At 39.2% G+C, this 15258-nt stretch overlaps 1 protein-coding gene across 5 annotated transcripts in view; it reads right to left on the bottom strand.

Annotated features, from left to right (window-relative positions):
• Positions 1 to 328: 328 nt before the first annotated feature.
• The window catches only part of Tbc1d30 (TBC1 domain family member 30), a 102578-nt gene continuing 87648 nt past the window's right edge, over positions 329 to 15258 (bottom strand). For 3 of the 5 annotated variants that reach the window (XM_047551546.1, XM_047551544.1, XM_047551547.1), the window contains 5 exons: positions 13487 to 13599; positions 7934 to 8073; positions 5146 to 5352; positions 4942 to 5001; positions 329 to 2036 (listed from right to left, as the gene is read on the bottom strand). In XM_047551546.1, the coding sequence (XP_047407502.1) occupies positions 1249 to 2036; positions 4942 to 5001; positions 5146 to 5352; positions 7934 to 8073; positions 13487 to 13599 (1308 nt within the window). In that variant the 3' untranslated portion in view covers positions 329 to 1248. The remainder of the gene's footprint in view (positions 2037 to 4941; positions 5002 to 5145; positions 5353 to 7933; positions 8074 to 13486; positions 13600 to 15258) is intronic. The other 2 variants (XM_047551545.1, XM_047551548.1) reach the window with 1 other exon arrangement.

Raw genomic sequence — 15258 nt, 5'->3', positions numbered from 1 at the left:
TTTGTTCAAGCTCTGTAGTCAATGCATCTGTGCACAAAGAGCACTAAGCCCGCGGCTACACTGGGGGAAACGTGGCTAGGTCACAAGGAATACCAAAGTATTGACCTTGAGTAAATTGAAGTGCTATTTCACCTCTGTGTGGCTCAGAGTTCCCAACTGCATAGTGGAGATAAAAGGTGCTATCTCTGACCCGCTGGGACCAGGGCAGAAGTGGAGTGGGTAAGAGAGAGCTAGAAAGCACTGGAGCCTTCTCCGGAGAAAGGCAGTGTTCAAGTAACAAAGTACTCCAATAAAAAAAAAAAAAAAAAAAAAAAAAAAAAAAGCACAAAATTCAAGTAACAGAGTCACAGGTGCTGTGTTCTGGCTTTTGAGCAGAGGCTGTATGCATCTGCGGTGGAGAGCTGGTAGGTAAATGAGCTGCATGGCTAAGGACGCAGGAGGAGCTCCCTGCAGAGCTATCGAGTCCTCTGTACCACTGAGGACCCATGCTCTTATGGAGAGGAGAAAACGAACCTCGGGGAAAGTTGAGTAGAATTAGCAAGCAGTTCAGGGCAATTGTTAAATGCATATTAATTTCTGTTCTGTGCATATGACATTCAATTTGGTTAGCGACCTAAATTTTTTAACAGATTAGTTTTCTTCATTTTGCTGTCGAAACAGAAAGGTAAAGAAAGGTTATCAATTTTTCTCCTACACTTTAGCATAAGCTTAAAACACAATTTGGAGACAGATACTGAACAAAACTCCACACACACAAAAAAATCCCCTCCAGCCCCAACAGAGCAGGAAGAAGAAAATCAGGGAGTTTTGCAAATGAGAAACTTGACTTTCTTTTTACAGTTTCTGTTCTAGTAAGCTGGAGTATGCATGCTTGGGTAACACCCAGAGAATTAGAAGGTTTGGGGGGTTTTGTCACAAGGATCCTGAAAGGCCCTTGGGACAGAACAGTAGAGGGCTTAACAGTCTAGACATAGTCTTTTCTAAATAGCTGACATGGAAAAATTGGGAAAACTTCACACTTTAAAATCACAATATTTATTCTGCCACAAAAGTCCACTTCATCAGTTATCGAGTGGAGGGAAAACATCCCTACTCTAGTTCCATCATAAAACTCTCGAATCCCACCTTCATGGAATGTTGTTGCTCATCTCTGAACCTCCCTATTCATCTTCACTGGACAAATGAAACCGGAAGGTGCAGCTGGAACCCTTGCACAGAGGTGATCCAGCACAAAGTCACTGAGAGACATCATCGCTTTTTAGTGCCACTGTTCCCACCACTGGATTTGCTGAAGCTCCTGCTCATCTGAGGAAAGTGCATGGTTGGGGTTCTTTCGGTAGGACCATACAATCCCAAATTCCTGGCAGTGGCTGATTTCCTCAGTGGCTTCACACTGGGGAAAGGGCTAAAGATGGGGGTTTTCGAGTGGCTGCCTTGGGGAGGTTTGCTGGTGGCTTTGATTTCTCCAGGGGCATCAGGTGGCTCTGAGACAAGTAGTTGGCAGGGTGGGTGCACCTTGGGCTCAGTCTCAACAGCAGCATCCCTTTGGTTCAGTTCCAAGGCTTCTAACTTCACCTGAACTGCAGACACATCGACATCAGCGTCCCCGAACACCGGCTCTGGAGACTGTCCTTCAATTGTCCTGCCAATGCCACCCTCAGAGCTGCTGCCTTCTCTTCCAGCAGTGGCTGCACACCTGGAGGGAAATTCCTCTGCTGCCCCCAGGCTGTTGGTCTTGCAACCCTCGTTCTGCTCCTCTATCAGCCCTATGGTGTCCCCACAGCCCTGGTGACTCTTGCTCCTTGGCATATTCTTCTTGTGAACTCGGATGTGAGTTCGCCACGGAGAGTTGAGCTTTGTTTTTAGATCCTCATAGGGGACAGGAGACATTTTGCCTCCTGCATGACCAGGGACGTGAATGACTGCATTCTTGGCAGCTCTGTTGGTCATTTTCATCTTCTTCCCTAAAAGAAGGTGGTTTATAACTGGAGAATTGTTTACCTGAGATGGGAGAATGCTGGTCACTGGTCCTTTGTCTGAAAGAAATGGTGAAAGGCAGTGTGAAACATACCACAGAGAAACACATCCATCGTGAAGAGCGATCACCTGGTGGTCTTCCCAACACCCTTTCCCATGTTCTTCCCAGGTTCCTCCAGAGCCACGTGACTGAGGACAGCAGAAACTGAATTCAACCCTAGTGTTGAGGGTGCCCACTTCCCTCCCATCACAGAGGCAGAAACTGGAGGGTAAGGATACAAAAAATAAGTAAGAACAACAGGGACTTGCTGAGCCATTATTACTAATGACAGCCCAGACTCCCTAATGTTTTTTTTTACAGGCAGCTTTTGCTCTGAGTAGCAACCTCAGAGGTCTTAAGTCTAGAAAATCTTTGGAAAAAAAACTTTAAATAATATGACAAACATGATGACCATATGGATAATCAGCTGACAGCTTCTGAGAGGTAGGAAGAAAATGCACAGCATATTATGAAGTGAGAGAAGTGCTGAGAAGGTAGTAAAAATGCAGTAGAATCGCAGCTGCCCGGGTGAAGAAGCACTGGTTGGTTTGGGGATGAAAACCCTGAGGATAAAGAACCAGCCCTGTGTCTTCAATGGACTTTGAAAGCCAACTGCAAACTGGAAAGCACCAAAAAAGCTTTGTTCTCCTGGATAGTAGTAGTACCCTCCTCCTGAGGCTCTGACCAAGCTCTATTTCTGATACATCATTAAACACAGAAGGTCCCAGGGAGGTGGTAACAGCCAGAAGTAGTATGGAGAAGGTCCCTCCATCTTTGTGTGGACACCCTTCCTCACTGACATCCATGTCGTTCGGCTAACTTCTCTCCACCCTTCTCTACTGCTGTCATCTACCTCTGGTCACACTCAATCTTTAATGAAAACTCACAACTGTCTGTTCTTCATCCCATGACCTAATTACCACCACAGTTCATTTACTGTCTCTCCGACTAGCCCAACCATTACCTATGCTCATAGTTCCTCCACCTCTCCAGTTCCCTTCTAACACTTATCACGCAGCTCTACCTTACATGAAAAATAATTATCTCTAATATTCCTCTCTTGGACTCTGCTAGCTCTCAGGTCCTCAATCTAACTATATCCAGTACTGAACCACAGAGACCTCTACTTCCGGGATACCTCGGTCTTCTCATAACTTCTCATGTATCTTTGTCTCACTTGCACCCCACCTTGCTAGACTCCACGCTGATCCCTTGACCACTGCCTCACCAGCACCACACAGTCCCCCTGCCTGTGTCACACATTCCTGGCAAAACTCCCACCCTTGATCCAAATTCCACATTCTCTTTCCTGAAACAGAACCCTTCAAATTCATGACTTTCTATTTTGCTGGGTCCTCAATGATACCAATCTTTTTCTTTCCCTCTACCATTCTTTTCAATTCAAATCTTCGCTACTTTCCCTAAGCTCCCACTTACTCCCAACTCCCAACTTATTCCAGCAAATGACAAATAACCCCCAATTTCTCCACAAAAGCAGAAACTCTCAGGTCTGAAAGGCCTCAACTTCCTGTCCTCCCTAACATAGGAAGCTAGAACCCACAACGTCCATGTTCACCACCTTCCACTAAGCCTCAGAAGCTGAGGTCTTTTGCCTCTAGTTGAGGTTCAATCACTCCTGTGTGGTTAATCATATCATTATCATCTCTAAAGCCTTGCTACTCAAAGTGTGGGTCCCACCCTGAAGCACCCACATCACCTCGGAGCTTGTTGGAAATGCCTAATCTCAGCCCCAATCCAAACCTACTGAAAGAGTAGATCCCCAAATTGTTGATATGCACACCAAGTTTTAGAACCAATGCTATAAAATTCGGCATCTGATCAAGAATCCTTCCTTAAGGAGAACCACATAAACCATGATCTAGAGCAGGTATCAGTAAATTTTTCCTGTAAAGGACCAGATTGTAAATACTTTAGTCAAGGTAGTGTGAAAACAACCTCAAAGTGTAAACAAATGAGTATATCTGTATTCTAATAAAATTTCATTAATAAATATAGGTCATGGGCAGGATATGGCCTATAGACCACAGTTTGCTGACTCCCTGACCAGAGTACAAACCACTGAGTCAATTTAATATCCAACATTGATTGTTCACCATCCCTCCCAAAGATCTGTACAGTGCCCTGAAAAAGGACTGCAGGATAAATCAGAACACCTCGGCTCTAGTCCTGGCATGACCACTCACTGTGCTGTAAACTCTGGACAACTATTAAGTCTTCCTCAGAGATTGAAGAACGAACAAGAAAACATGTGTGCCCGTGTCTTGAAAATTAAAATGGTGTCATTGCTAGTTTCCTTCGTGATTGCTTTCTTAAAGCTTCAGATGTTTCAGGATAAAGGAAGATTCTTCCTCCTGATAACTGGAAGGTGAATTCAGTTTTTGTGCCTGATCAGTCACATGCTCACAAGCCCCTTAAAAACACGTCAGATTTATATCTCAGTTAATTCTGGACAGGTGTCATTTTCATTAGGATATTCACTTAGATTAAGAAAACCCACTCCCAAATCAGCACATATTAAACAGCACATATTAAAGCAGATTTGCTCACTGAGATTTGGGGAATTAAAAAAAAAAAAAAGAAGCCTGACAATCCTTGGAAAAGAGCATTTCCACCAGCATTATAACTGTTCTTCTAATACACTCCCCAGACACTGCTCACTCACCAGTGAGGCACAAGCTTTTTAATGGATGTTTTTTTCCATTTTCTCTGATGATAACATCTGCTATATTACTACCTAAGCGACTAGTGGATAGTTTAATTTACTAGCACACCAATGGCTAAATTCTGTTTTCAAATGTATGAAATTCCTAAGATTCCTCAAGTCCAAGGATTATGTGGCTTTGCAGCATTTTAATCATTTACAAAATCCCTCTCCACAAGCACACAGAGTAAAAATTGAATACCATCAACTGCCTGCTCCTCAGGGCCTAAAAAGAACCCATGGTCTTTTTCTTCTTTAGAGCCTGATAAAATAAAATTTTAAATGAGATGCTAAATATGCCAGCTGAGTTCACAGAAACTGACCCAAAGTTAGTAACCCTGAGGCCCATCTGTCCTTCCTTGCACAAGTTGAGGTGGAGCTGAAACTGACTCTAAGAATCCATTACCTGCCCTGATGTAGACCTGGTGGACCTGCTGCTGCTGCTTCTTTTTAATCCGAGAGTACTGCCGCTTCAGGGCACTGATGTCTGTGGTCATGCGCTCCATCATCATGCTGTTGAACGCAGCGTGGTATTCACTTCGACAGGAGTTGATCGCTCCCGGACTCAGCTCCGCGATGTTATTGGATCTCAGACTCTGCTCTTCATTTGGCTCTGCACTCAGGGAAGACACACAAAGAGCTGGTCAATGGAGAGGAACCAGGATTAAATGGGAATTAATTACACTAAAACCCAGTGTAGTTTCTTAAACTCCAGGAAACTAAACCACAAAAATGTCTAGAAGTTGTCCAGCACTTGTTTTCTTATTAATCAAATGAGCTGTGTGGGTTCATTGATTTTGGTACCGCATTGTTCATTATATAGACATAAAATCAACCTTTTCCAGATAAAAATCATTGTCATTTTCTAAAATTCCCTTAGAAAGATTTACCACCAGATACCTAAAATCATTGTGCAGATTTCCATACAACTACAAAAGGATTTATAAGGGATTGACAACTTCTAGAGTTTAGACATTCATTAAGAGTACACTTTCCTTAAATTAAAAATACACTGTACTGCTAAATATGAATTTTGTTCACTTAGCAAACACTTCCTGTCTACTATGCATGTCATGTCTGATGTGGTTTCTGGTCCTGTGACATCTACAACTTGCAGAGTTGTCCCTTAAATAAAACTGAGATTACATCCAAATTGGTTTCTAGACATGCAATCAATATTAAAAATAAGTGCTCAAGTTTCTGACTGTAGTCTGGGCCTTTGGTTCAGGTAATTACTGTGGTGAGAAAACATTCCCAGACTGTGTAGGACCAAGAGAGAGAGAGAACCAGGCTTTTCTAACACAATATGTCAAACTGACCTGGGAACCACCTAAAATAAGACTGAGTGATTTCAACTCTCCTAACAACTGCTGAGAGTGCCTTTCAGATAAAAGCTGAACATCTCACTTTTCTTCCCAAAAGAGAAGAAAATTAGAAGAGGAACTGCTAATTTCAACAAAGTTGATAATAAAGACTAATGATTAAAATTTAGGAGAAAGTGGTAGTGTCACCGTGGAGCACATAACTGCACAAAGAGAAAAACAGAAAAAATAAAATGGAACAACGGTCTAGACTATAGAAACAGTCAAAAACGTCAACACTTATTTTTAAGGTGTTTCCATGTCTCAAAGCAAAGAGCTGAAATTCAGTTAACGGGAAAGGGGAGGGAGGGCATTAGAGAAATCAAGAGGAATTTTGTTGGGTTCAAAAAGATGAGAGACAGCACACACCACGGACAAATACACCAAGCAGTGTGAACATAGCCACTAGGCAAGTTCAAACGCAAAACGAGCTGAGGCTTAGGGAAAATACACAAAACTGTCACCACCAAAACAGCAACAGTAGCCACCACGGCCACTCTCCAAACAAGAACCAACAAGCAGAAGGAGAGCCCCGTGACTTCAAGACATCAGCACAGCGGTGCACGCCTGTAATCCCAGTGGCTTGGGAGGCAGAGGCGGGAGGACCATGAGTTCAATGACAGCCCCAGCACCTTTGCCAGGCCCTAAACAACTCAGGGAAACCCTGTATCTAAATAAAATACAGAGAAGTGCTGGGGATGTGGCTCAGTGGTTAAGTCCCCCTGGGTTCAATCCCAGTACCAAAAAAAAAGGCAGTACAAAGTTAGCAGATGGCACAGAGAATGCAGAGTGCCTCTGTCTGCTTTTAGCATGTTTCTATCCTCTGTGAACAAGGAGAGTGGTCTTCCAACCAGAAGAGGTAGAATAAATACCCTAAGGTAGAGCTGCCATCAAATGGGAAAGGACTTAGTGGAAAAACAACAAACTATTTCCAAAGAGCTCTTTCCACTGCTAATGCCCCAGACCATAAGAAGTCTGTTCTGTGCAGGAAGTGAAAAACAAGACATAGCATTTGATCCAGAGCATCACATTTTAAGAGGGACATTACCAAACTATAGGACAGTAGAGGTGAATCAAGAGAATATTAAAAGGTCTGCAGTCACATTGTATGAGAAATGCTTGAAGAAAATCTGAACTTGGGTCTTTGGAAAGCTTTCAAGAATGTGATAGCCGTCCTCAAAGACTTGGAGAGATGTCAAGGTAGAGGAGGGAGCAAAGTTGTTCTGTTCTGTTCCAGAGGGAAGAACTATTAGAACTGGCAGATGAAGGTTGACTCTTTGCAACTAGAAATCCTGGTCTAAGGAGAAGAATCCAGCCAAGTATCTTGTGAAATAAAGAGTTTCTCATCACTTGAGGCTACCATAATGTTTTGGGTTTAAAGATTTAGTCCATTAGGGGAAGAGAAGCCAGTCTATGATGGATTTCAATTAAACTCAGATGGATGTATTGGGCACCTACTATATGCCAGGCTGTGTTCTAAAGACCTCAGGATACAAAGTTAAATCAGATTAAGGGAAGCAAGAGTCACCGCAAATGAAATGTGTATTCTGTATGCAAAACACAATACAGAGAGGTCCCATCAAATGATAAAGTGATTTGGGGGGTTTTGGGTCATTTGCTTATTTGTTTTTCTGGTACTGGAGAATGAACTCAGGACCTACCTTGCACATGTTAAGTAAGCACTCTACCACTGAGCTACATCCCCAGCCCTGATAAGAGTGTTTTTAATAAATATTTTTAAAGGCAGTAACCAGGTTCAGGGAGTTACTGAGGCACACAGGACAGAATGATAATTCCCCTTGTGATGATCTAAATCAACAGCCACCTCTTTACCTTTCATCTGTTTTTGGTACTTCTGCAATTCAGGTGCCAGAAGTCCACTGAAAGGTCCAAGACACCCCACTGCATTAGCAATGGCATCTTCATCGTCTGGGTCGTTCTCCTCATCACTGTCTCTCACCTTACCATGTCGTCTTGGAAAACATAAAAGAAGAAGAGGGAACAGTCAAAGAAATTAGTGGTATTTTTAAAAGGAATACAGTCCTATGGTTTAAATGCCATATTTACATAATTATGTGAATTATCAACAGACTTCCTCCCATCCCTGCCAACTTCTGCACTTAATTCACAGGGGTGATCTTTGTTACCAGTTTCTTGTGTAGTCTTCAGTTTACCTATGTATAAATAACAAAGATAACTACACAGTTTTATTTTTCTCCTCTTTTTGCAAAAATATTAGCACATTATATATACTCTTCTGCATCTTGCTCTTAATCATAGAAGAAATTTTTCCATATTGACATAAAAACATATGGTACATAAACAGCTTATGTTATGGAATCAGGCTGCTAATGGTGCCCATTTGAGTTGTTTCCAAAACTATACTATTATAAACTATTCTGCAATAAATAATATTCACACACTGTGTTTTATATGTATAAAAATAAACCTGTGGAATAATCCATTAAGATAGAAACACTAAGTCGAAGGACATATGCATTAGTGATTTGGGCAAATACTGACAAATTGTCATAAATTCTGTAGTAATTAACCTCTTACAAGCAAAGTATAAGTCTTATCAGCAGAGGATATTATCAAGTTTTTAAATTTTTGTCCATTATTTTTTAGTTTTTTTTTCCATTTTCCTATCAGTATCTTATAGCTATACATGAGGATGAGATTTGCTGTTACATATTCATACAGGCATACCATATAACAATATAATTTGGCCACTATCATTCCCCAGTATTTCCCCTTCCCCTCCCTGGTCCCTTTCCTTTATTCTACTGCACTCCCTTAGATTTTCATGGAACACATCCCCCAACCTTTCTTTTCCTTTTTCCTCTCTGGCTTCCATATATGAGAAAACATGCAACCCTTGACCCTCTATGTTTGGCTTATTTTGCTTAACATAATGTTTTCAAGTTTCATCCATTTTTCTGCAAATGACGTAATTTCAGTTTTCTTTATGGCTGAATAAAACTTCATTGTGTATAAAAATCCCATTTTCTTTATCCATTCATCTGTTCATGGACACTTAGGCTGTTTCCATAGTTTGGCTATTGTGAATTATGCTGCTATAAACACAGTATAGATGTATCACAATAGTTTGATGACTTTAATTCTTTAGGATAAATACTGAGGGTCCTATGATGGTTCCATTTCTAGTCTTTTGAGGAACTTTCAAACCAACTTCCATAGTGGTTGTGCTAATCTACAATTCCAACAGCATAAAAATATTCCTTTTTCTCCACCTCCTCTCCAGGATTTATTATTGTTTGTATTCTTGATGGCTGCCATTCTGACTAGAATGAAATGAAATCTCAGTGTAGTTCTGATTTGCAGTTCCCTAACTGCCAATGATATTGAACTATTTTTTTCATGTATTTGTTGGCCATTTGTATTTCTGAGAAGTCTTTGTTTAATTCATTTGCTCATTTATTAGTTTTTTAGTCTGTTTTGAGTTCTTTATATATCCTAGATATTAATCCTTTGCCAGAAGATTAGCTAAAAGATTTTCCCCATTCTGTAGGTTCTCTCTTCACATTCTTAATTGTTTCCTTTGCTGTGCAGAAGCTCTTTAATTTGATGCCATCCCACTTATTAACTTTTGGCATTATTTCCTCTTTAATTTGATGCCATCCCACTTATTAACTTTTGGCATTATTTCCTGAGCTTAGGCATCCTCTTGAGAAAGTGGTTGCCAGTACTATATGTTGGACTGTCGACCCTCCATTTTCTTCTAAGAGCTGCACAGTTTCTGGTCTAATTCTGGTCTAATTCCTAAGCCTTTGGTCCATTTTGAGTTGATTTTTGTGCAGGGTGAGAGATTAGGGTTTAGTCTCATCCTACTTACAGATAACCAATTTTCACAGCACCATTTATTAAAATAGCTATCTTTTCTCCAATGTATGTTTTTAGAACCTTTATCCAGGATCAGATGACTGTATCTGTGTATGACTGTCCCTGTGTCTTCTATTCTGTACCCCTGGTCTATGTATCCGCTTTTATGTCAGTAGCATGCAATATTTGTTACCATAGCTCTATAGTATAATTTGAAGTCAGGTATCATGATGCCTACAGCATTGCTTTTTTTGGCTTAGAATTGCTTTGCTATTCTGAGTCTTTTATTCTTCCAAATGAATTTTAGAACTGTTATTTCTAGTCCTGTGAAGAATGTCATTGGTATTTTCATGGGTATTTCATTGAATATGTATATTGCTTTTGGTAGATGATCATTTTAATAATATTAATTCTGCCTATACATGAACATGGGAAGTCTTTCCATCTTCTTGTATCTTCTTCAATTTATTTCTTCAACGTTCTATAGTTTTCAGGGTAGAGATCTTTCACCTTCTGATTTAGATTTATGCCTAGAGGGGTTTTTGTTTTGCTTTTGTTTTTGTTTGAAGCTATTGTGAATGGGATTGTTTTCCTGATTTGAGTTGTTGTCAATCTGACAGATAAAAAACAATCTCAATTTCTAGTTTTACACTGCATTTCTCTTAAACCTACTGATGCCTTTTGCCTATTCCTGTCATTTCATTATTTTTCAATTGGGTGGCCATTTTTTTAAATTAATTTCTAAAATTTTTTAGTTAAAATTTTAGTTAAAACTATTTTTTCACAAATATTTTTGAGTTCGCTTAAGAAGGTTTGATTTTATTTTGTTTTGGTTTTGATCATGCATAAAATTATTTAAAGTTTTAAATTTTTTTTCCTTGTTTGAGTGAATTACTAAGACTTTCTCAATTCCAAAGAACTAGAGGAATTCTTCCACATTTTCTTCTGCTAATTATTTCATTTTTTTCCATTTAACTCTTCATCCATATGGAATTCATCCTGATATATGATACACAATGTGATTCTACTTTATCTTCCAGATTTACCATTTACTAAATAGCATATCTTTTAACCATTGTGTTTTACTTTTGTTCTTTTTAGATATATATGAAGGTAGAGTATATTCTGACAAAGTATATGTACACAGAGAATAATTTATTCTAATTAGGATTCCATTCTTGTGGTTGTACATGATGTTGAATTTCCCTGAGTTATGTTCAATTCATTCTGTTCTTTCCTATTATTATCCCCCCCTCCCTTCCCTTCATTTCCCTTTGTCTAATCCAAGGAACTGCTATCCTTACCTCCCCCACTTGTTGTATGTTAGCATCTGCACATCAGAGAGAACATTTGGCCTTTGGTTTTGGGGGATTGGCTTATTTCACTTAGCATAATAATCTCCAGATTCATTCATTTACTAGCAAAAGTCAGAAAGTCATTCTTTTTATGGTTGAGTAATATTCCATTGTGTACACATACCACATTTTCTTTATCCATTCATCTGCTGAAGGGCACCCAGGTTGGTTCCATAGCTTAACAATTGTGAATTGAACTGCTATAAACATTGATGTGGCTACATCACAGTAGTATGCTGATTTTAAGTCCTTTGGGTATAAACCAAGGAGTGGGACAGCTGGGTCAAATGGTAGTTCCATTCCAAATTTTCTGAGGAATCTCCATACTGCTTTCCAGGGTGGTTGCACCAATTTACAGTCCCACCAATGATGTATGAGTGTACCTTTTTCCCACATCCTTACCAACACTTATCTTTACTTGTATTTTTGATAATTGCCATTCTGACTGGAGTAAGATAAAATCTCAGTGTAGTTTTAATTTGCATTTCTCTAATTGTTAGAGAAATTGAACATTTTTTCATATATTTGTTGATCACACATATTTCTTCTGTAAAGTGTCTGTTTAGCTCCTCTGCTCATTTATTGATTGGATTATTTGTTCTTTCAGTGGTAAATTTTTTTACTTTTCTATATATCCTAGAGATTAATGCTTTATCTGAGATGCAGGTGGCAAAGATTTTCTTACATTCTGTAGGCTCTCTCTTCATGTTATTGATTGTTATCTTCGCTGAGAGGTAGCTTTTTAGTTTGATACAATCCCATTTATTGATTCTTGATTTTACTTCTTGTGCTTTAAGAATCTTATTAAGGAAGTCAGTTCCTAAGCCGACATGGGCCTATATTTTCTTCTAGTAAGCACAGGGTCTCTGATCTAATGCCTACATCATTGATCTACTTTGACTGGAGTTTTGTGCAGAGTAAGAGATATGGGTTAAATTTCATTCTGCTACATATGAATTTCCAGTTTTCCCAGCACCATTTGTTGAAGAGCCTATCTTTTCTCCAATGCATGTTTATGGTGCCTTTTTCTATTATGAGATGACTACATTTATGTGGGTTTGTGTCTGTGTCTTCTTTTATATACCATTGGTTTTCATGTCTGTTTTGGTGCCAAAACCATGTTGTTTGTGTTATTATAGCTCTGTAGTATAATTTAAGGTCTGGTATTGTGATGGCTCCTGCTTCACTTTTCTCACTAAAGATTGCTATGGCTATTCTGGGCCTATTATTTTTCCAAATGAATTTCATGACTGCTTTTTCTATTTCTTTGAAGAACATTATTAGAATTTTAATAGGAATTGCACTAAATCTGTATAGTGCTTTTGGTAGTATGGCCATTTTGGCAATATTAGTCCTGCCTATCCAAGAACATGGGAAGTCTCTCCTTCTTCTAAAGTCTTCTTCAATTTCTTTCTTTAGTGTTCTGTAGTTTTCATTGCAGAGGTTTTCACCTTTTTTGTTAGAATGATTCCCAAGGGTTTTTTTTTTTTTTTTTGAGGCTATTATGAATGGGATAGTTTTCCCAATTTCTCTTTCAGCTGATTCATCATTGGTGTTTAAGAAAACAATTGGTTTATTGGTGTTAATTTTTTATATCCTGCTACTTTGCTAAATTCATTTTTGAGTTCTAGAAGTTTTCTGGTGGAGTTTTTTGGTCTTCCAAATATAGGAGCATGTCATCAGCAAATAGGGACAATTTGAGCTCTTCTTTCACTATACATATTCCTTTAATTTCTTTCTTTTGCATAATTGCTCTGGCTAGAGTTTCAAAGACTATGTTGAAAAGAAGTTCACCATTGATTTGATAGGCCAATTTTTCATATACCAGATTCTGTATATATATTTATTAATTTCTGGTCTTTGTGGTATTTTAAGTTAGCTCATCTGTTGTGTACACCAGATCCATACTATCTTAATTATGAGATTTAAAATATCTGATATCTTTAAATAAGTTGTGGGCTTGCTGAATACTCGTTCAGTGTATGTTCTAAACTTCTTTGGAAAGTACACTTCGAAAAATCTCTTTTGAACTTAAATCAAAACCTTTAGAAAAGAGTCATTCAGATTTTAATGACTGAATTACTTTGTACGTATTTCCAGGGCTTAATAAATATTAATTTACAATAAGAATCAAGGTGTTAAGTCTTGCATCATGAAAACAAGAATTAAAAAAAAAAAAACAGCTTACCCAGAAACTGAGGTGGGTTTGGCTGTGGCTGGGAAGGGTGTAATGTTGTAGGTGTACTTTTCCCTCAACTCTGCCAGTTGTGGAAAGGGGAATGGCGCCATAGAATAAACAGTCTGAAAAACAAAAGGGGAAAATGCCAAGCCTGCAAGAGTGGCCTGATACAGCTATTATCAAGCCCAGAAAACATTAAGGTTTCATGAGATTGAGGATGAAGAGGAAGATACTGCTCCTCACATGCCAAGTGGGATCGATTACACTTCAATATCCACTTTAGAGAAAATAATACTGCACACTGAGAATCCTTATTCAAAATTCAAAATGATCCAAAATCTGAAACTTTTTGAGAACCCACATGATGCCACAAGTAGAAAATTCCACACCTGAACTCAATGCAACAGGTTGCAGGCAAAACACAGGTATGCTAAAAATATTGCATAAAATTACCTTCAATATTCCCTAATTTGAATCATTTCTGATCCCAAGCCCTTTGGAAAGGGTTACTCAATCTGCACTGAAAAAACACAGCAGTCAAATCTTCAAATCAATCTGGCTGAAGCTGGGCATTCCAATTGGTGAACAGGGGTGGGCAAATGGGGACAGTATGGCTTCCTTCTGTCAATTGATAGATGGGGTAACTCAGAAATCCACAGCTCCTGACACCTCTGTATCAATGTCCTTCATATGTAAGGCTTGTTTTTCAGTGTTTTGATGATTTTTGTGGACACAAAGGTCATCTTTCTGGATAAAGTTAAGTCTCGTGAATGATCTTGTGATTAACTGCAAGTTTTCTCCAAAGATGCCTTTTGAAATGTCTGTGAATGAGTTCTAGGTGAAAATTGTTAGTTTTTTGTTTTGTTTTGTTTTTGTTTTTGTTTTTTGCGGTGCTGGGATCGAACCCAGGACCTTGTGCTTGCAAGGCAAGCACTCTACTGACTGAACTATCTCCCCAGCCCAGTTGTTATTTTTAAAGGGAGAAAGAAAAAAAAAGTAAGGCACCTACTGTCAAAAACTATAAATAAAAACAGGGAGAATATATCATAACTTCAGCAAGAGAAGTCTTACTTGTCCTCTTATTTGTATTAAAACTTAATTATTCCAAGCATATTACTTCAGTCCCTCAGGTTCTTATTCATTAGCTATATCATTCCTAAAGCAAAGGGAGACAGTAAAATGTCATGACCCCAAACGATGCCCCCTTTCTGTTCCTAAAAACCTCACCAAGCTAAAGGAACAATGCGAGCACGTCTCTGCTAGAAAGTCCAGATACATGTTACCTTTCTCTTATACACACTGGGAACTAGGCCAAGTTAGTGTTATCCGGACAAAGTATTTTCTTGCATATACACCAGGACAGTTGCTCCTAGGGATACTGGTCAAACAAGCAAGCAACCTAAGAAAGTGATGACTTGCTGTTTCTGCAGTCTAAGAAATAAAATCCCTCTCCAAATGGGGATGGGCAAAGAACTGAGGGCACTGTGGAAAGGATGTGTGTCATTTGTCCAGCCAATCACTGCAGGACAAAACACCACAAAGGCGAGGAGGCAAAGCTTGGCAAAGCACCATGAGAGATGGAGGTGCTGTCTGTCAGTCTGTCACCACTGAACTCTTCCTGGAAGACTATTCTTGGAACAATCACTGATCCCTTGTGAACTTTCCCCAATAAACCATATGTCTCCCATTCTGTCTCTGGGCACTTTTTCTGAAGTGTCTGCAATCTACTCCATCGCACAGGCACAAACTGGGCTGTGGACAAGACACCAGCAAATGTATAT

This window comes from Sciurus carolinensis, chromosome 4 (genome assembly GCF_902686445.1).
Source record: "Sciurus carolinensis chromosome 4, mSciCar1.2, whole genome shotgun sequence".
Lineage (NCBI taxonomy): Eukaryota > Metazoa > Chordata > Mammalia > Rodentia > Sciuridae > Sciurus > Sciurus carolinensis.
The sequence above is the reverse complement of the archived record's forward strand: the minus strand, read 5'-3'. Positions and strand labels throughout refer to the sequence as shown.